At 42.2% G+C, this 22,794-nt stretch overlaps 1 protein-coding gene across 3 annotated transcripts in view; it reads right to left on the bottom strand.

The window, feature by feature from the left end:
• Positions 1–22,794, bottom strand: part of IL1RAPL2 (interleukin 1 receptor accessory protein like 2) — an 831,346-nt gene that overhangs the window by 767,239 nt on the left and 41,313 nt on the right. For all 3 annotated transcript variants that reach the window (XM_083159424.1, XM_083159423.1, XM_083159425.1), the window contains exon 2: positions 10,871–10,974. In XM_083159424.1, the coding sequence (XP_083015550.1) occupies positions 10,871–10,952 (82 nt within the window). In that variant the 5' untranslated portion in view covers positions 10,953–10,974. The remainder of the gene's footprint in view (positions 1–10,870; positions 10,975–22,794) is intronic.

The raw sequence follows: 22,794 nt of genomic DNA, 5'->3' as shown, positions 1-22,794 counted from the left end.
TACAAATATAAACAAACATAACCAGACAGAAAAACAGTCAACATGGCAGGAGGATAACTGCTGGGAGCGCGTGCAGTGTCCCCTGCTGCCTCGGAGAAAGAGAATTATCGGTAACTAACAAATTCCTCTTTTCTCCATCGTGCAGCAGGGGACACTGCAGTATGGTTGACTAATGGGGAAATACCAAAGCTTTACACCCAGGGGGGAGAACAGGGGGACTCTTGCAAGACCGCCCTGCCAAAGGAAACCGCAGGGCTGGCAAACTTTTAAAAATGAACAAACGTGTTCAAGCCAGACCAAGTGGCTGCTCTACAAACCTGAGACATAGATATACCCCTAGCAACAGCACAAGAAGTGCCAACCAACCTCGTGGAATGTGCAGACACACTAGAGGGAGGACACTTGTGGGAAAAGGGATAAGCCTCCTTGATGGTGAAACAAATCCAACGGGCCATCGTTTGTTTGGAAGCGGGCCAGCCTCTCTTTTCAGACCCGTAAAGTACAAATAAGCAGTCCCGCCTGATTGATAGGGCATCCACTGCCATTGCTACTGGTTTGTGGTTCAGAGCCCATTCTCACGGGTGGCGGCTGAGAAAGTCTGCTTCCCAGTTCTCCACCCCCGGAATGAAAATTGCAGAGAAATTCTCAGAATAAATCTCCGCCCAAACAAGAATTGGACTCTTGAGAGCTCCACCGCCCCTGAGACTTGTGTCCCTCTGTCACTGCTCCCCACCCACAGAGGCTGCCATCTGTGATTAGGAACCTCCACACACAAGTTTTGAAACTCCGGCCTAGAAGATTCGGGGTATAGATCCACCACAGAAGGGATGATCGAGCTTCCCTGGACAGGACTATTGTTTTGTGGATGTGGAGGTAAGATCCCGACCATTGGGAGAGAAGGCTCCACTGAAACGAACGTGTGTGAAAACGCCCGAAGGCAACTGCTTCGAAGGCAGCGACCATGAGACCTAAAAGGCAAGTGCAGAGATGGACCAACACTCTTGGAGTGTGTAGTACCTGTCGTACCACACATTGATAGTCGCAGTCTTGTCTGATGGAAGAAATATTTTCTCTTCCCTTGTGTCGAAGACAAGACCCAGAAAGGTTGAACGCTGAGAAGGTTGGAGCTGGGACTTTGGAAAATTGATAATCCAACCCTGCTGGAGAAGCAACCGGCATGTTAGCAGGGCGTCCTCTTGCAATTTCTCTTGAGACGGGGCTATTAGAAGTAAATCGTCGAAGTAACGGAGGATGGCTACCCCTTGCAGGTGAAGAGCGGCAACCATGCAGGCCATGGTCTTTGTAAACACTCTCGTGCAGAGGAGAGACCGAATGGAAGGGCAGTGAACTGGAAGTGTTGATCTCGGATGGCAAACCTGAGAAATTTCTGGTAAACCACCCATATTGGGACAAGTAGATAGGCATCTTTAATGTCTAATGATAGAAGAAATTCGTTTGGCTCCAAACTCATGATTACAGTCTTGATCGAGCTGTTTCAGGTTTAGAATGGGTCTGACCGAGCCGTCTGGTTTTGGTATAATAAAGAGGCTGGAGTAGTACCCCTGTTTCCAGTGTACCGCCGGGACCGGCACAATTACTTCGGAGTCAAGAAGCTTTTAAATTGAGGTGCAAAGAGCCGTGTTGGCCACCTGTTGTGTTGGCAACCCCATTGTAAAGAATCTTTGTGGAGGCGGAGAGGCAAATTCTATTTGGTAACCTTGAGAAATAATTTGAAGGACCCAAGAATCTTTGCAATGTACTTTCCATGCATCTAGGAAGGACATCAGATGGGTGCCCACCTTGGGATCCCCTAGGTGAGCTGGGAGACTGTCATGCCACTGGTTTGTCTGCTGGCTTGGCATCCTGCTTGCGGGTTGTGTTGTAGAAATGGTTCTACCACCTCTGCCTCTGTATCCTCAAAAGGAAGGGAAAGTTCCCCTACCACTACCCTTGTAAGAAAAAGACCCTCGAAAAGCCCGAAAGGAAGGCCCTGAGAACTGTCCTTTTGGAGCCAGGTGGAAGATGGCAGGAAGGTGCACTTGTGAAATGAGCTTGTCCAATTTCAGGCCAAAAAAGCAATTCGCCCACTAAGGGAGACCCTCTACTGCCTTCTTGATTTCCTCCTCTGCTTGCCATGACCACAACCACACCATGCATCTAGCTAGGATTGCATAAGCGGAGGTTCTTACCCCCAATTCAGAGATGTCTACAGCTGCTTCTCCTAAATAAGATGAGGCATCCTTTAGGCACTCCGCCAAAGGTACCAACTCTGAACGGGGCCTGTTTTGTTGAAGGCATTAGACTAATTCCTCAGCCCATTTCTCCATGGCCCTGGAAACCCAAGCCGAAGCTAATGCTGGCCTTAAAAGTGTGCCAGCAGTGCAGTAACTATACCTTATGGTAGATTCCAGTCTACGATCCGGAACCTCTTTCAAGGAGACAGCACCCGGCACTGGAAGTGTAGTGCGTTTGGATAAACGCGAAACCGAAACATCCGGCGGTGGTGAATTCTCCCATCTACTTCTGGAGTGGTGTGAAAAGGGGTATAGCATTTTTAGAAGGTTGGAGATTTGAAACTTCCTATCTGGAGTCTTCCATGCCTTAATTGAAGGCCCATCCAACTCATCTGAGTCAGGAAAAACTAGCAGCTGTCTTTGGACATGGCCGAAAAATGGAAACCTGTTCAGGGACAGGATTGTCTGCAATATTTAATGTAGACCTAACCGCCCTGATTAAACCATCCAACCCCTGGGAAATGTCATCCGCAGGGTCCTCGTCTTGACCAGTTTGTAGAGAAGGGACATTAAGTTCTCCCTCCTCCAAGACATCATCATAATCATTGTCTGCATCTATGTCAAACACAGAAGAATAGGTCTCTTAGCTGGTGCTGGTTGTGTGTACTGGACAGATTCACCCACAGATTGAGCTAAGGTATTAACAGATTGTATTAAAGTATGAGTCCAAGCCGGCTCGGTAGAGGAGAGATTTGAAACCTGTAATTGCAGAGTCTCTCTTTCCCTGAGAGACGCTGCCAGCTCCGCAGCCAAATCCGCCAGGACAGTCTGCAAAACATCCCCCCCTTGGGCTTGGGCCTGAGGGGCGGGAGATTGTTGGTGAACAACTACAGGGTCCTGGACCTCTGCATAGCACTTTGCACATAAGGATACTCCTTTTATGTGCTGAGTATATTGATCCTTGCATTTTTTGCAAGTGTACAGCTTTAAAGCTGCCATGGAGGCGACAGCTGCCATGGTGCTGTATGTATCCCACTCAGAACACACACAGAATGAAAGACACACTCACACCATAGAATAGGTCCTAAATGGAGACAGACGAGGAGGAGCCACAAGGAAAAAAAACCAATAGAGTGTGCACATAAAAATCCCCCAACTCAATGCACGTTTAGCTGAAACAGGGGGCGCTCTTGTAGATCAGGGAGCTGGAGATCCAGGTCCTGGCAGAGAAAATGGGGGAAGGTCGTGGACAGCGTGTCTCCTGTAATGGCACAGGGCAGAGGAGAAAGGACCAGTCATGCCCCCCTTTCCAAGGCTGTATGCTCTAAACCGCTAATGTCAGCGGAGGAGCAGCCGAGCCGCGCCCCCTCTCTACCACGCGCACCATAAAATGGCGCCAGTGACGGCGCTGCACTCCACCAGGTTAGAGATTGGCCTCCGCCAGCTCAGATAGTGCCACTGTGACAATTTGAGCGCAACTGTCAGCGTGCTGTATACAGTGGCTGTCAGCGACCGGTCCCCCCTGCCGGCCATCGCGCAATGGCGGTCCCCCACCTTTTAGCAGTAGAACTCCCTGGAAAGCGGGATAGGAGCCCAAAGACCCGTAACACGAGACGCAAACGGCTGTGGTGGGACCCCGGAGTGGCAACTCCGGTGGCTGAGAGTCTGGAGGTGCACCGCAAGCGGTGATGACCAGGTTCTTCCAGGGTCCCATGGAGCAGGCAGACCTTGCGACAGGGTCTGCCTGGTCTCTAAATGTAATTAAGAATAAATAAAAATGAATAAAATAAAAGAAAACCTAAGTTCCCTGAGGAGCTATTGCCCAGGAAACCGACTCCTCGGGCACTTTTTCTAAGACTGGGGTCTGGGTGGGGCTATAGGGGGGAGGAGACAGCCACTACAAAAGTTTCAAAGTGCCGACTCCTCACGACACCAGCTCTATCCCCATTAGTCAACCATACTGCAGTGTCCCCTGCTCCACAATGGGGAAAAGCCGGGTAGTGGTTCAGAATGAGAGATTGCGATCACTATCTCGCATTCTCTACACACAGAGAGATTTACAGTCACTTGCTAAGCAATTTGACTAGATTTTGACTGCATGCACTGTCTTAAGGGGCATACACACGGAGCAAATTTTTGCTATTTTCTAAGCAATCTGTGTATGTGCTCCCCATGGGAGATCTGGACATAGGAAAATGTCCAGTTGTTAGCAAAATTGCTTAGTACACATCTCTACGTGTGTATGCCCATTTAGTTGGCAAGAGATAATTAATCTCTCTGGGCATACACACGGAGAGATCTGTGCTTACTTTCTAAGCAATCTAGTCAGATTGCTTAGAAAAAGCACAAATTTGCTCTGTGTGTATGCTTTGTTAATGTACATTATTTCCTCCCTGTCATATGTATGATACAATCCTTAAACGGTGATGGAATGGTTAAAGAGCGCTAGAGTTATGTGCAAAAGGTTGATAATGAATGTATAAAAAGAGTGGTAAAAAAAAAAGTGGATAATGAAAAGGTTAGAGTGGTACCTGTAAAGGAAAATAAGGTATTATAAATGTTTACACCCTTTTGGGGAAAATTTATAATGGATAGAGGGTTCCAGCTTTGCCTGTCCCTATGTTTCCATTATAAATTTTCCCCAAAAGGGTGTAAACATTTATAATAACTAATTTTCCTCTACAGGTACCACTCTAACCTTTTCATTATCCACTTTTTTTTTTACCACTCTTTTTATACATTCATTATCAACCTTTTGCACATAACTCTAGCGCTCTTTAACCATTCCATCAATCTTTTCCCCTATAAGAGCTGCTGAAATTAGCGCAATTTCCATCCCAAAATCGAACAATCCTTAAACGGAACACTTTTATTTACATGCACAAATTATTACATAAAGCTAGCATAATATAAGGAATCAGTAGCTAATAATATTAGTAGAATCATGTTAGTGAAAAAGTACCTTGAAGACAGAAAATGCACAATTATGCTATATGTCGAAGAATCATGTCATACATATGATATATGTAGTGACCTATGACATACATGAAAAACGGCAATAAATTATGACAACATGATTTTCCACTTGCATTTCAACATGTCACTGACATTTTCTTAAAGCCAGTGGGTAAGAAGCCTCAGAGTGAACTGTTTTTCAAATTGCATCACGTTTGTTACAATCCTTTCCAGAGCTGCTGGATTCCTCCTAAGGACCACATGCACTAAACCTTGAAAAGTGGAGAGTGAAAAACTACCAATCAAAAAGATCCTAACAGTCATTATTCAAACATAGCCTTTAACATTGCAGCGGAGTGGCTGGTACGTTATCTATCTCCACTTTATCACTTTTCAAGGCTCAGTATAATTGTCCCTATGTCTGCTGCGGTAAATGTGGTTAGGCCTGTGGTTGTGTGAAGCCCAAAAAGCAGCGCAGTGATGTCCTATGAGGCAAATAGAAAACAGCTTTACATGTGGTTTGATTCCAGGGCCAGATTAAAACCATACTTTTAAAAACTAATTTCAGGAAGATTATAGTTGTTAGGAGAATTTTGCAGAGCACCCTATTGAGGGGGCGTGTCATGCTCCACCCAAAGGGTGTGTCTAGTTCCATATATGGAGAGATTGTGAAACGATATTGTGAACGCAGCACCTACAATTGTTGGTGTGTACTGCTACATCTATGAGGAATCTTAGAAAATGACTTATATCCAAATGTAGATGAGCCCCAAAGCAGTTAGTAAGTACAGTGCTGGGAAATGGTGCAGATGATTCAATGTAACTGTATCTGTCTCTAAATCCTTTTTCCCTAAAAAGAGTGTAATGTGGGCTAGGTGAAATGAGTGAGATTGCTAGACTAATAAGGGAGAATGGGAGATTGGGGTGTGGTATATTTGCACGACAGTCGGGATTCTGACAGTCATTAGTCAGACGTCGGAATCCCGATTGCACAGCATGGGGAGCGCAATGAAGCCCCTTGAGGGCTCGCTGCGCTCGTCACGCTGCGGGCACGGTGGCGAGCTGCGCTCGCCACCTATTTTATTCTCCCTCTATGGGGGTCATGGACCCCCACGAGGGAGCAGTCGGGATTCCGACAGTCATTCCTCCGACGGCACCCGGGATATTGCTGTTAGTTCAGGGAGTCTACTGCAGAATGTAGGAGGGTAGGCAACTATGATTAAAACCATTAGTGGCTATAAGCCCACATACAGTACATATCTGAACCTATACATAGCCCGCATACATATCCTAAACAATTTTTTTTTTTTTTTTTAGAAATGAAACAAAAAAATGACAGTAAGATGGAAAATAATGTTTCTTTTTGTATAATTTGTAGTTGAAAAATGTTCCGGGCAATTAAATTGTTGCTCCGATTTAAGCTCCCAAAACATCGGGTTAATCCACACAAAGCACATCTAAACCCATCTGAAATAGTTACTGCAAAATTTCAGTTTGAGTGTCCACTTTTTTTTTGCACATTTCTACTCACTACCTTAGTAGGCTGCAAACAGAAATGTTGTTTCTGGGGGTGATCATGTCCCAAAGGCAGTACAATTAAATTGCTGATGACCACCTTAAAAAAAAAAATACTGAATCACTCCATAAGAACCTGACTTGTGGCTATCAGACACTTAATTGTATTGATTTCTAAAATGATTTCACTGATAATATCTCTAAACAGTTTTAATAGGTGATTTCCCCAAATTTGTACATTTGTTCCGTTTCTTCTTTATAACACAAAAACCAGGTCATATACAGTACAGATTACACGAACGGTTTATTGAATTGCTTGTTGTTTATTATTCCTGGGTTGTTGTTATTGTAGCATAACTGCTGTTTTTTTTTTTTTTTTTTACTTTGTTACTGTTTTGAAGGGGTTTTTTGCATTTCAATTTCAAAAAAGCAAAATTTGAAATCAGAAAAATGTCATATAAGCAACTATCCAGTTAATTATTACATATTTACTTAAAAATTGTATTTGTATTTACAATGTCAGCTAGGCATCAATTACCAAAATTAAATTGCTTTTGCGGACCTTGATGTATAAAAGCAGCGATTCATTTGATGCATAGGTTAGAGGTTTGACAGAGTAGGAGTAGAGATTATACAAGGTTGAGGGACAGTGTAATATAGGTCAGCTGTCAGGAAGCATTCAACAAGAGGGTCTGATGCCCTGTGAACCGATCTATGTACGCTCAGTGATTTTGTCTGTATGATGTGAATCTCTCCAATGCAATGTTTCCATCTCAAGGGTGTAAAAATAGCCACCCATCAATATAATTCTCAATCAATATCTAGACTAAGCAAAGCCTCTCCAGTGTCTCATTGTGTAGCCAAGTGCGGCCTCACACAACATTCAAAGCCTAAAAGGAAAATGGAGCTTTAGCGACCTAGCCAAAGCAAGTCACTTGTTATCCTTTTACCTTTTAGAAAGAAGAGGAATAAACTAAATCAATACCTCAGTTTTATAGCTACTAATAAACAGATAACAAGCCTACACTGTATGTGGAGGTCTTAAATACCATATAGAATGATCACGGATAGCATTCCTGCTTATTAAGGCTTGTGGAAACACGAAACATTGTATAACTATGAATATATTCGTATTCCTGGAATGTACAGTAGCATCTTGAATCCTAGGTTGATATATACACCAAAAAGTTACCATGAACACTTTTACCTATAAGATAACAGACGTAATGCTAGATTGTCACCAATTACCATGAACACTTTTACCTATAAGATAACAGACGTAATGCTAGATTGTCACCAATTACCATGAACACTTTTACCTATAAGATAACAGACGTAATGCTAGATTGTCACCAATTACCATGAACACTTTTACCTATAAGATAACAGACGTAATGCTAGATTGCCACCAATTACCATGAACACTTTTACCTATAAGATAACAGACGTAATGCTAGATTGTCACCAATTACCATGAACACTTTTACCTATAAGATAACAGACGTAATGCTAGATTGCCACCAATTACCATGAACACTTTTACCTATAAGAGAACAGACGTAATGCTAGATTGTCACCAATTACCATGAACACTTTTACCTATAAGATAACAGACGTAATGCTAGATTGTCACCAATTACCATGAACACTTTTACCTATAAGATAACAGACGTAATGCTAGATTGTCACCAATTACCATGAACACCTTTTACCTATAAGATAGCAGATGCAATTCTAGATTGTTTCCCAGTTACCATAAACACTTTTTTACCTATAAGATACGAAACGTAATGCTATATTGTTACCAATTACCATGAACACCTTTTACCAATAAGATACCAGATGTAATGCAAGATTTCCCCGGTTACCAGGAACACCTTTTACCAATAGAATACCAGATGCAGTGCTAGATTGCCCCCAGTTACCAGAAACACATTTTACCAAGAAGATACCAGATGCAATGCTAGACTGTTTCCCAGTTACCAAGGACACCTTTTAACAATAAGATAGCAGATGTAATGCTCGATTGTCCCCCAGTTACCTGGGACACCTTTACCAATAAAATACCAGATGAAATTATGGATTATTTCCCGTTACCAAGGACACCTTTTGTCAAAATACCAGATGTAATGCTGAATTGTCCCCTGGTTACCCGGGGCACCTTTTACTAATAAGATACCAGATGAAATGCTAGAATGTTTCACGGTTACCAAGGATACCTTTTGTCAAGATACCAGATGCATTGCTAGATTGTCCCCAGTTATCAGGAATACCTTTTGCCAAGAAGATACCACATGGAATGCTATATTGACCTTGGTTACCAGGAACATCTTATACCAATAAGATACAAAATGCAATGCTAGGTTATCTCCCTAGTTACAGTAATTAAACCACAGGGCTGCCAGTAACAACATTTTGACAACATGGTAGACCATGTCATACCACATCATAAGCAATAATATGGATTCAAGAGTGGGGAATTTTAACCTGTTTTTGTTTAGTTCTTTTTAAACTTTATTTTCTGCAATATAGGGTACAACTTGACAAATCTACTAAAGTGGAGATGTTGCCCCATCTACCAATAAGACTAAAGCTATCATTTAATAGAATTTTCTAGATAAATGATATCTAAAATCTGACTGCTTGTTGTTCTCTTTAGAAATGTTTTGAGAATTCTCTCCCAATGATAATTCTCTCCCTTTATCCCAATTGGCCATCCTTGAGGAATGAAGGTGCCTTACCAAGCACAGACAATGGAAATCAAGGTTGTATTGTGTAGGATGTGGGGAGTCTTTTGTAGCACTATACGTTTGGATTTAGGGGCAATTCAGATGAGTTGCTAATGCATTTGTAGCTGTGAATTTGTATGCAGCTAATGTTTTAGAATATGCTAATGCTGTAGCCACCTGGAAATATATTGACCCAGTCTTTTAAATCCAAGCTGCTGCATACCAACCAAACCGCATTGTCAGTCTCAGATTTTTTGACAATTTACCATTTAAATAACCCTGTGGTCGCATAGAATGACCATGGGAAACTAGACAGGGGAGCTTTGTTTTCTGCATATGCAGTTTCAGCCTGAGATACCCCCCAAAAAGTTCTCAACATGCCTTTTTTTTTGCCATGAACCCCTTGCTATGTAAATAAACATCACTAAGTTACCCTGGTGACTAATACACAGTTTCCCAAACAGTTCAACACCGTAAATATCGGAATTGCATACAATTCTGAATCAGGCTCTTAATTCCTTATCGGTCTGCCTATGTATTTCAGATTTGTGGATTTTTTACTGCGCAGTACAACTGCCACTAAAATCAAGGTCATTTAACTTGTTCTACTGGGTGCAATACTGCTGGCAGCAGGACAGTCAGATTCTATGGAAACTAAAAAGGATCGGAGACCTTGATTTATAACTAGGGATTAAGTGCATGGCTTTGCAGCCATCAACCTGGAAAGGTGGTGTAGCCTCAAAGAGGGGGTGGCTTCACGTGAATGCCGTGATCGCGATCCACGTCATTCATTTGTCGCCTCCGTGAGCTGCTGGCCATGCCCTCAGTCTCCTATGAATAGATACTTTGTTTACCAGCAAAGCATCAATTCACGGCTGCTCAGCTAAGCAGAGCAGCGACTGGCAGAGGGTTTACCAACTGCCCCCAACTCACCGTCGGACATTGTTGCCCATGGTTGAGACAGCAGGAAAGTCCCTATAAAATGGCTCAGGACCCACCTCTTCTAACGTTACCCGCCTGGCACTATGCCGGGTAGGGACACCAATCTTGGCAGTTCACAAGCTGGGTTGCGCCTGGGTTGGTGTCGGAAACAAAATCCTGGATGTGACCTGTCTATTTGGTGTAAAAGTGGTGTAAGTCAATCATGGAATGTAGAGGTAAAGACATGGCCAACTGTATGTGTGTGTGTGTGCGCACATGGCAGTCCCTGCATCACATGTGCATTATTACGTTGCTGATATCAGCCAATCCAAAGCTTACTGAACATTTTAAATATTGATTCTCTTAAACACATATCAACAACCAATACTAGTGACATCCTTGGATAAAAATATACAACCTTAAAATTCTCACTAGACCTTAGACAACGCAATTCAATATCAATACAAATTGATGAAATACAGAAAGATTAAAAAATTATAAAATATACTCTCTTACCTGAGTTTCTTTTAGACACCAGTTTCACATCAGCATTAATGGCAGTGCAGATCAAAAAGGTTACAAACAATGATGGCTTCATCTTTCACCGTCTTATCCAGGTTCTGCAACACAATGTAAACAGACATTTACATACAGTATACACTACAACAGTATAGATGTAGTACAGTGGCCTGATTACTAAAAGAAATAAAGAAAATTATTACAAAATGATGACCAGTTCAACATACACACAAATCTATTGACAACTAATACCGCTTTCACACTGCTGATCTCGATCCCGAGTCCGACCCGGGTCCTGCACTTTCGCATTAAACCTGGGTCAGCAATTATACACAGGGCGACCCCGGTTTAACTCTTCTTATAGCAGTGTTAAAGTGCCGGTTGGTCGACCTGGGTTAGAGGAATTGGTGCTTTCACAGCGCATCTCAACCCGGCAAAAACCCGGGATTGAGTTGCGATGTGAAAAGGGTAGAAGAATATTGTATTTACAGTATATAGAGTATGCATTCTGTTTACTAGTTCACTTTGTTCGTTTGTTGAACTACAATTAGTTACCATGGTCACTACATTCTATAAACAGAGTATAAAATGCTCACTGACTACAGCTAACAATGGGACAAAAGCTAATTTTTTTTTATCTTATGGAACCCAGTTAACGTCATACATTGATGACACAGACTATATGTGCGATGCAATGCTAGTCTTTAAGAAAAGAAAATCAAGTTAACAGATCATATAAGAACCAAGCACATTATATATCTTGACTTTCAGTTACTAAAAAAAATGAAAAAGGCAAAAATTAAATGTTTTAGAATATGAAAATAAAATTAATTCCAGCACTGCAACAGATGACAGGTCTCAAAACTCAGTACCTAGGCAAGCATTAATAGGCAGGGACACTTTGTGCTGTCGAACTGACTGTGACCTGTACATGTAAACTTTCTAAAAATGGAAGATTAACAAGAAGATCCTAGAAGGGGTATGGATCATAGGATAGACAGTAACTAGGTCGACATGCATGACAGTTGACATGATTGAAGGTCAGCATGGGGTTATGTCAACAGGGTCACTAGGTCGACATAGGGAAGGTCGGCAGTGAAAAGGTTGACATGGGGTATTTCACTTTTGTTGTCCCAAATGTCGACACAGTCGACATGGACACCAAAAATGTGCACTGCATCCCCTTGCATGGCTCACTGCACTTACCATGCTTCAGGAACACTATTTTATTCTACCACTATGCCCTAGTGGATGGTAGGGCATGCAATAACGCCTGTCGACACATGTCAGCTAAAAAAAAAAGTGAAATACCCCATGTCGACTTAATGACGAATTTCCGGTCTTTGGAACGCACCGCCATATTGTTTTTCACTTGGAGGCCGGACGCTGAACGCCGATTAGCGGTGATTTTGTACACCTGTATGTGTAATTTACTGGGGTATATATATGCCCTGATTTGGACATGCCCTTCACGCTTCTGATGAAGGACCTATTCCGAAAACGCGTTTAAGCGTGACTGCATGTCACTTTTGGACTTGTGGACCTGTGGACATAGCTGTGCTGAGCGGTGAGACCTTAACTGAACCCCCTTGTATCCGGATCAAGGGACCCAGCCTGAGGGAGGATACCGTGGATACCATCGGTATGCTGCTTTGCCCGGGGACACATTGTCTATGCTTTTATACCAAGTCATTTTATTGTGAGTGTATCTGACACATTAAAAAATTGTTTGATTTTACTGATTTGCACTATGTTGCCTTCTACTATATCTCCCCTGTGTTTGTACTAGGGGAGAATTTGGAGAAAGATCGATATATTTGGATCATTCTTGACAACACACCTGTGAACCTGTCTAAAGTTCAAACTGGTTTTGTATATTTAAAGCAAGGCTTTGAACACCTTGATTGCATGGTTATCTGTTTGCGCTATTATTTCTGATTCACTCTTTCTTCTCTTTGCACCTGTATCCTGGGTAGTTTAAGGTGTCTCTACCTTGTGAATTAGAGAATAGCTGCACATTGATTTTGTTGCGCACACACTTGGACAATAATCTTGCCTCTTGTGACTTAATGACCCTTTCAACCTAATGATCCTGTCGATCTAACCCCATGTCGACCTTCATGCCTGGTTGTTGTTTTTTTTTTTTTTTGGGGGGGGGGGGGGGACAATAAAGCCTGGCAAAACAATAACATGTATATTCAGACCCTTCAACATTTAATCCAGGATTATGACGGTTGGAACATCTCGACAATTCGACTGTTGGTGTTCAATGTACAAATTGTCAGGTGTCAAAAAGTCCTGAAATCGGAAGCAGCCGCAAACTATCTGAAAATGGCTGTGTATTTGACAATCCATACGTTTCCAACAAAACAGATCCAACTTTAAAATAAGATGGATCTGACAGACTTCAATGCTGTTCGTTAACAACAGCATTGAATAGAAGTGCCGATATTTCCTGTCGGTATATATTGCCACAGATTGAATACCCCCCTAATCCACTTTAACAATGGGCTAAAATTAAAAACTCTTACATCCTCCACTCTCCAAATACCCTCCTGTACACTTCCCCTTCCTTCCATCCTCCTCTCTCCAATTACCCTCCTGTACACTTCCCCTTCCATCCTCCTCTCTCCAATTACCCTCCTGTTCACTTACATCCTCCACTGTCCAATTACCCTCATGTACACTCCCATCCTCCCCTCTCTCTAATTACCCTCCTGTACACTTCCATCCTCCTCTCTCTAATTACCCTCCTGTACACTTCCCCTTCCATCCTCCTCTCTCCAATTATCCTCCTGCACACTTTCCCTTCCATCCTCATCTCTACAATTACCCTCCTGTACACTTACATCCTCCACTGTCCAATTACCCTCATGTACACTCCCATCCTCCCCCTCTCTAATTACCCTCCTGTACACTTCCATCCTCCTCTCTCCAATTACCCTCCTGTACACTTCCCCTTCCATCCTCCTCTCTCCAATTACCCTCCTGTACACTTACATCCTCCACTGTCCAATTACCCTCCTGTACACTCCCATCCTCCCCTCTCTCTAATTACCCTCCTGTACACTTACATCCTCCCCTATCTCTAATTACCCTCCTGTACACTTACATCCTCCTCTCTCCAATTACCCTCCTGTACACTCCCATCCTCCTCTCTCCAATTACCCTCCTGTACACTTACATCCTCCTCTCTCCAATTACCCTCCTGTACACTTACATCCTCCACTGTCCAATTACCCTCCTGTACACTCCCATCCTCCCCTCTCTCTAATTACCCTCCTGTACACTTACATCCTCCCCTCTCTCTAATTACCCTCGTGTACACTTACATCCTCCTCTCTCCAATTACCCTCCTGTACACTTCCATCCTCTGCTCTCCAATTACCCTCCTGTACACTCCCATCCTCCCCTCTCTCTAATTACCCTCCTGTACACTTACATCCTCCCCTCTCTCTAATTACCCTCCTGTACACTTACATCCTCCACTGTCCAATTACCCTCCTGTACACTTACATCCTCCCCTCTCTCCAATTACCCTCCTGTACACTTCCAACCGCTCACTCCAAACTATTAAAAATGCAATAAAAAAACACTGTTTAAACTTCACCTTTTTACCCTTAGAGAAAGAAAATAATTCTGAGCTTCAACATAAATGTAATAAATGTGAAAAATTGCCTAACTATTAATGTATAAAGCGTCTGTGGTCATAACCTCCCTTTGGAGAATGATGTGGTAAGACTGAAATAATTATTATAATTGATGCAAAAAGACATACTGCAATGATTTCTTATTTAGTTGGTGCATTAATAGAAGTCCACTTGTCTCCTGCCAGGTCGTCAGCTGTATAACGCTACAGGTGACAGTGCGTTCCGAGCTGAAAGTGTCACTCACAAACATTACAGCATATTTGTGTTTGGTCATTGAGGGATGTTATATGATTGAACATCGCTGTGATTTATTTCCATTACGTAATATACTTTTCCAGAATACAAGTAGAAGACTACAATAGCTAAAGCTGTGCATTCAATGAATTACACGAGAGCCTTATTACAGTCCCAAAAACTTTATGGTGCAGTAAAAGATAACCCTCTGGTCCCATAGTCCGTTATTGTCAGGTTTTATCTTATCTTTCAATGCATCACAATTTTCTAAATTGCAGTCAGTCTCTATTTTAAGTTCTTAATTTGTCCATTTTCTTCTTTAAGTACCTGGGATCAACACTGGAGGAAACAGGAATAAAAGGCTAGTGCAGCTTTGGAAACAAATCTCAGTAATAAGATCTACATACAGTGCATGTTGTAGCTGGGTCCCAAGTGCATCCTCATTTTTAACGCTTGCTGCTATAGTGTTCAGCAGTCAATTGTGACAGAGGTGTCTACTTACATCTCTCAATCTATTTTTTTTCCTCTTGGCACATTGTCTGGGAGTCTGTTTCGAGACCCACAGCACACCTCAGAATAAATATACAGTATGTCAATTTAATGCCTCTATTGTTATTTAAATGAGTTGTCAACAGGTTCATGTCAGTAGTTAATGAAGTGTTTTTTTTATTAACTTCTCTCAATAACAAGAACTCTAGTAAGGCCATCTTGACAAGTCTGATGTAAAAAAAAAAAAAAAACATTTAACGGATAATTGCAATGGTGAGGCCATGCTAAATGCTTTTCCAGTGGCATAACTCAAAATGACTTTCCTCTCGCTGTTCCCTTCACTTAATAAATGCAAAATGACAACTCATTTTGGTTTGACTCTCAGACATAATTTTATGAAGAAGACAGGATTGCATACAATTAAAACCAAATACCCAATTATAAAATGATCTGACATCTACATTAAAATAGTATTAAAGTACAATGTTTTTTGTGTAATAAAACCCCAGCGGGACATTCGGCTGAAATTGCTTCACATAATACTTTACTGTACAAGTGTAAAGTAGATGGGAAGATTATATCACCAATTTCAAGGAGATACTCATTTCTGTGCTTCTCAGAGTTAAACACAAGAAAGCTGGACATCAAAAATGGTAACCGTTAGTAACTTGTGATGTTCATTGATTAGTGCTGTATATTGCACACATGGATTAACACGCTGTATATTAATTGGTAACAGATGGGCAAAACACACGTGTACAGACACAATTTAATGAGATACAAATTGGAATTCAATTAGGCATGATCATTTCTAAAACCGTTTAAAAAAAATTGGACAATTCAATTAGTGCCCATTTTTTTGGGCCCCCAAAAAATGATCAATTTACAGGCGAAAACATGTTGGGCAATTAGAGTATGTCGTTTATATTATTTATAGAAGGTGATTTTTGGTGACAATCCCTTTTTTCTCCCTTGACACTTAACCAAAATCAATAAACGAGGCACCAGTTTAAAGACTAAGTTTTCCGCTTCTGACAAATTGTTCATTTAGAATTGCACTTTGTGTTGTTTGTTTAAAATTCAAAGTTAAAAATTAACTTTTGGCCCATTCACATACAAAATTTTTGCACAGGCGACCTAGTATAGTTTGCTGCTGCAAATAGGTTTACCGGGGGCTACCCACTTAGCCCTGATGCCAGTGTTCTGGTCCCCCTATGCCCGCAGTTATTGGGCAATATACTTCAGGTGCTTCAGGCACACAAAGCATACTCTGCGTGAAACATCCCGCAAATCCGCAATAACTTATGGGCACGGGAACATATTCCGGATCCTATATGTGACCAACCGAAATGGGACTCTTTTTGGCCAGAAAAGAAGGGCAGTAATTGGATAGTCATTGGTCATATTAGTTTTTTGGGGGGGCGAAAGCCCATCAGGGTTAATGGGCTACTTTTCGAAGATATTTCTTTAGAGCCTGTTGAGGGCCCTAAAAAATAACCCCAGGGGAACAATTAGCCCATGTTAAATTACTACTTGGATTCAAATTAACAAGTTACAAAAGACACCAGTAAATGTTCAAAACATAAGCAGACAAGATTAGTTTGTTCTTAGTAAGTTGGGTTAATAAAAAACAAACAAACAACACTGCTGGTTCAGCCCAGTCTAATAATGGGTACACATGGTGATATATGCACTATATTTCTATTTGATGTTGCTTATAGAAGCAAAATCTAATCAAAGTCGAATGGACAGCGAATGCTTTTATTAGCATACGATGCAGATTTGACCCCAATGCGCACTCACGTGTAGTGGAAATCGAATAGAAAAAATATCTTGGTGGAAATCTAATAGTAGATAGTGCAAATTTATTGTGTTCACTGCTGCATTCAATTAGATTCAGATTCGATTTCAATCTCCTGTCTCAAGGATTAGGAACACTCTGAGATCGAATTGAAATCGAATGGTGCAAATCGAATGCACATCGAATAGTAAATCGAATGGGAATTAGTGAAAATCAAAAAGAATTAGAAAAAACTTAAGAACAGGTCAAATCGGTCAAATCAAATCTAAATGAAAATGGAATCGAACCATGTGTACGCACCTTAAACCGGGCCATTGCACCGGCAAGAGTGGCCGATACAGATAAGCATATAAACGTACCAATCGTCTGCTTGATGTGTCGTACTGACATCACAGCTGAAGGGGTATTTGAATTTGCCCACCCAGCTGGTATGTCAGTCCATGCAGCAAGTGTATGTGTACTTGTACATACAGCCAGATGCGCCAATGTATCTTCTGCACAGCCAACATGATAGGTCTGTGAAAAAAGATTTTTCAATGCAATTCAACCTGGATTATACGAAGGGTTAAACCCGGGTCTCCTTGTGTATAATGGGTGACCCGGGTTTAGAGTGAAAGGATCAAAATCCTGGGTCCGATCCAGCTTATACCCCTTTTCCACTAGCCTAAATATCCCGGGTTTTTGCACGGGACCGCGCAAAACCCAGGATTTTAGGCAGGTGGAAATACTCCCTGTTGGAATAACCCAGGTTGTGAGACCCGGCATTTCTACCCAGGTAGCGACCAGGGTTGAACATGGGTTCAAACTGGGTCACTGTGTAGTGTAAACGGGTAGCCGGGGTTGATGCGACCCGGGTCCTGTTCACTACAGCGCAAAAGCCGGCGCTGGGAGATGCTCATCTCCTAGCGCCTCCCCAACCCCACCTCCCGATAACGTCACCCGCCCGGCATTATGCTGGGTGGGGACTCTAGTGTGAATGGGTTCGCAAGCCGGGTCGTACCTAGGTTGTAGCCGGGTACAAAATCCTGGGTGCGACCCGGCTTGTAGATGGAAAAGGGGTATAAGCAATGTGAAAGCAGTATCAATAGATACTTGAAATAGAAAGTATGTTAAAAGAACTGGTAGGTTCTCGGCTTAAAGGTGCATGTACTCACTATAAGTGAGATTTTTTCCAGCAGTAAAGCAGTTACACCTCCATGGCTTTAGAGAAAAGAACACAGAACAACGGATCATTGAGCTGCAGTGTTTAATTTCTGTTAACAGATGTTTTCAGATGGGTATGGAAATGTAAGAAAAGAAGAGAGGTGTACTCTTGTACAATGAGAAATAATCTTTATGTATTCAGAATATTCATGTATAAGCTGCAGGCAGTCATCCAATAATGGAATGAGAGCACCTGGCACCGATCACAAAGCCGTTTAGGGTACCCAAATTTATAACACAGTTGATTCACCAGAGTATTTGATATTTATGCCAGCCATTGAACATCTGCTCAATGCACAATGTTACACTGAGATCTCAGCCTCTACTTAGAATATGTGACCCTCCTTAACCACATTTTACTGTATATGTAGAGGACATCAGAATCTAGACCTTATGTGTTGTATGTCAGCTCCTGGTGTTTTGGAATGACAGGGCTCCTGAAGTAGTTAGAGACATGATGCATGATCTAAAAGAGCAATGCAGAATAATTCCATTAATTCAGTCTACAAGTGTAAAGTAAGGAGGTGATCAATCTAGGAGCTCACAGTACAATGGTTCTGCTAATTTCACTTATGCTAAAGGAATGACTGCAATACAGTTAAAAGCATCTAACTGCAATTATTACCTACCAATGTAGCCTAAATAGAGAAAAAAAAGCAATAAGGGTGCGTACACACTATACAATTCGCTCTGCCCCCCCCCCCCCCCTAAATTTAGATGCTAGAGCGTCTACATTTAGATGCACCCTTGTTAGCGGTTTGCAGAGCGTCAAAATTTAAATGCTAGAGAGTCTAAATTTAGATACACCCTTTGTTAGTGTCTAAATTAAGACGATACAGCGTCTAAATTTTGAAGACCGCTTTGTTAGCAGTTTGCCAGCGCTATACTTTTAGTGTTTGTTACCGGTCTGCCGGTGTGTCTACTTTAGACGCCCCCTTTGTTAGCGGTGTGCCAGGCTGTCTATTTCTCTGTGGAACTACAAGTGCCACAATGACCTGTCATCGCATGGCCGCTGTGGAGTCACTATGCTGACAACGTAGTTCAAGCTGCTGCCGTGAAACTACATTTGTAAGGCAGCCTATGAGCTACGCTGATAACGTAGCTTCAAATTAACTACAGAAGTAAGGCAGCCGTGCAGCCATTGGACTACGCTGATAATGTAGCTTCAAACAAACTTAGTGTAGCGCTGCTGCCGGGGCTATGCTGATAACGTTGGATTCAAACTTAGTGCAGAGCTGCCATCGTGAAACTACACAAATACTAAAATTTGAAAGATTTTGAAAGTTTTCAATTAAAGTTAAAACTAAGTTCAGGGGCCAAATGTAATGGGGTGAGAGTTTCAGAAAGTGAGAGATTTTGGGAGAGTTTTCCCATGTTTTTTAAAGCAGCAATCAATTACATGGCAAAATCAACCTGGTTTTGCAGTGTAATTGATTGCTGCTTTAAAAAACATGGGAAAACTCTCCCAAAAATCTCTTATTTTCTGAAACTCTCACCCTATTACATTTGGCCCCAGATGTTTTTCAGGGTGTGACACACGGGGAAATTTACTACGCTAAATTCGTATTAAAAATTCATATTTGTATAGTAAAATACAATTTTCGTATTTTCGGGATTTACTACCCCGAAAATACGTAAATACAAATGGATAAGCCATCGATAGAATACGTCTAGGAATCTCCTACAATGGAGAACGCCTACTCATCTTCCAGGACTTTTCCGCTTTGGTAGCCGCCAAGCGCAAGGAATTTACACCGGTCTGCAAACATCTCATTGACTCCAGCATCAAATTCTCCCTAATATACCCGGCTCGTCTTCGGGTGTTTGAGGATGGAAAGCCACGCTTCTTTGACACCCCAGAAGATGCAAAAGCTCATTTCTCAATTCCGGACACCTGAACTCCTCCCTCTTTCATAAGGTTTTCTCCCCTTCTGCTGGAGCCTACTGTGGGTGCTGTCAATTATACCTGTGGACACCTCATTTACATTTAACTGTATGTTGGCTATGATGTGTGAATATTTTCACATACTGAATGCTAGTTAGGCGACCGTTGGGTCTCTATATGTTTTATTGCTAATGTTCTTTCTATTAGTTTACAGGTTGTTTTTTGTTTTTGTCCACTCTGACCTCGGGCCGATTCCCTCTGTGGGGTGCCCCCCCTTCGCTCGCTGGGACGGAGGGGGGTTTCCCTTATCATTTACATCTTACTATATGATCCCGCTCACAGGAGTTGGTTAGCATAACTGACCACACTCCTTCACCTATATCCTCCGGGAGAGATACCCCTCTTCTCTCGTTTAATGTTATTTCCTGGAATGTAGAGGGCCTAAATCACCCAGTTAAACGGCGCAAAGTCCTCACACATTTACAACGTATGTCCCCACACATTGTTTTTTTACAGGAGACCCACTGGGTTGATGGCTCACAACCTGCACTTAGGGTCCCATGGCTAGGCGAATACATTTCTGCTCCATTTACCAACAAAACTAGAGGTAAGGCTATTTTATTCAACAAAAATCTACAATATTCTATAGTCAGAAAGTCTATAGACCCCGATGGTAGATTTATCCTGCTAGATGTACTTATTGATAATATTACTTATACCTTGTTCAATGTTTATGCCCCTACGAACCCTAATGAATCCTTTTTTTCCTTAGTCCTACAGAAATTGCTCTCATGGGAACATACCAACCTCATCCTTGGAGGAGACTTTAATGCAGTCGTCGACCCATCCATGGACAGATCAGGGGTGAGTTCACGCCAGCCTCTAGCACTTTCTAATCTTCTTTCACCTTTATGCTCTCAGCTCTCCTTGACCGACCCTTGGCGTATCTTTCACCCCCTACAAAGAGATTATTCATTCTTCTCCCACCCCCACTCGACACACTCTCGTATAGACTATTTATTTATCTCAGATCATCTCCTCCCTAAGGTGACACATACCTCTATTCATGATATCATCATCTCTGATCATGCCCCTATCTTGCTATCTATTAGACTGTCCCTCCCCCAATCCTTCACCAAATGTTGGCGCTTTCCGACCCATCTTTTTTACTCTAATGATTTCCTATTGCATCTTAAACATTCATGGCTCAACTACACTACTGATAATACAACTCATGTTAATGATCCCCCACTGTTTTGGAACGCTTCGAAAGCAGTACTCAGAGGACACATTATGTCCTACGTAAGCTCTACTCGCAAACGGTTTACACTCCGATTAAAAGACTTAAGTAGGACTCTTACTGAGGCTTACAGAACCTATAAACACTCTGACACCCCTGCTACCAAGGAGGCGTATCTCTCCTCTAAACTGCTTTACGACACATTTCTCACAGAACACGCCCAGACCAGTCATAACTATTTTAAAAATAAGCTACATAGATTTGGAAACAAATCTGGCAAGCTTCTGGCCAACCTAATTAAAGGATCACGCTCCCGCACGTGGGTCCACACGATCAAACAATCAGGAACACTTCTCACTGATCCCAACGCCATTTGCACAGAATTCATGGATTTTTATAAATCTTTGTACTCAGTAGGCCCAGACAATATAACTGAAAGTGAAGTTTTTTTAACAGCCTCTAACCTACCCACACTTTCACAGGAGGAAAGCGACATGTTAGATAGCCCTATCACGAAGGAGGAAATATGCACCACCATTAAATCCCTCCCTAATGGCAAAAGTCCAGGCCCAGATGGTTTTGGTGCTGAGTTCTACAAGCTACTCTGCCCTGAAATTTCCCCGACTTTGGCCCTTCTTTTTAACCATATTCTGACCTCAAGAAACCTACCACATAATTTCAATGAAGCTCAAATTATAGTCCTCCCGAAACCTGGCAAGGACCCCTCTCTTGTCGGCTCATATCGCCCTATATCCCTTCTAAACCAAGATTTTAAAATTTTAACGAAATTAATGGCTAATCGCCTGCAGAAGTGTCTACCACATTTGATCTCACCTGCCCAGTTGGGCTTTGTTAAAGGGAGACAATCTGTGATGGGCATCCGTGCAGCCATTGCCGCTATCTCCTATACCCGTCTCCATCAAATTCATGACAATATTCTATTGAATTTAGATGCCGAAAAGGCTTTTGACCAGATTGCTTGGCCTCATCTCCATAGAGTTCTGGCTAGCCAACTATTTGGTGAGTCTTTTCGAGCTCTCATTAAATCCCTGTATACCAACCCCATAGCTAAAGTAACAGTTAACAACGTCACCTCCCCCTCCTTTCCCCTTGAAAGAGGGACCCGTCAGGGATGCCCCCTATCTCCCCTACTCTTTAATTTAGCACTTGAACCGCTCCTCCGCTATATTTCATCGTCACCTCACTTACAGGGTATTTCTATAGGCACTAGGGAGTTACGTACGGTGGCTTTTGCGGATGACATCCTCCTCTTTCTATCCAATCCCAAATATTCTGTCCCTTTTCTCATTGACACAATTAATAGATTCTCCTCCTTTGCTGGATTTTCGATTAATTTTCAAAAATCCGAAGCTTTGGCCATATTTGGCCAGGCACGGATAGGATGGTCCACTCCTTTTC

Source organism: Crinia signifera, chromosome 9, assembly GCF_055691185.1.
Source record: "Crinia signifera chromosome 9, ASM5569118v1, whole genome shotgun sequence".
Taxonomy (NCBI): domain Eukaryota; kingdom Metazoa; phylum Chordata; class Amphibia; order Anura; family Myobatrachidae; genus Crinia; species Crinia signifera.
Note: the sequence above shows the minus strand (reverse complement) of the source record. Positions and strands in the feature narration are given on the sequence as shown.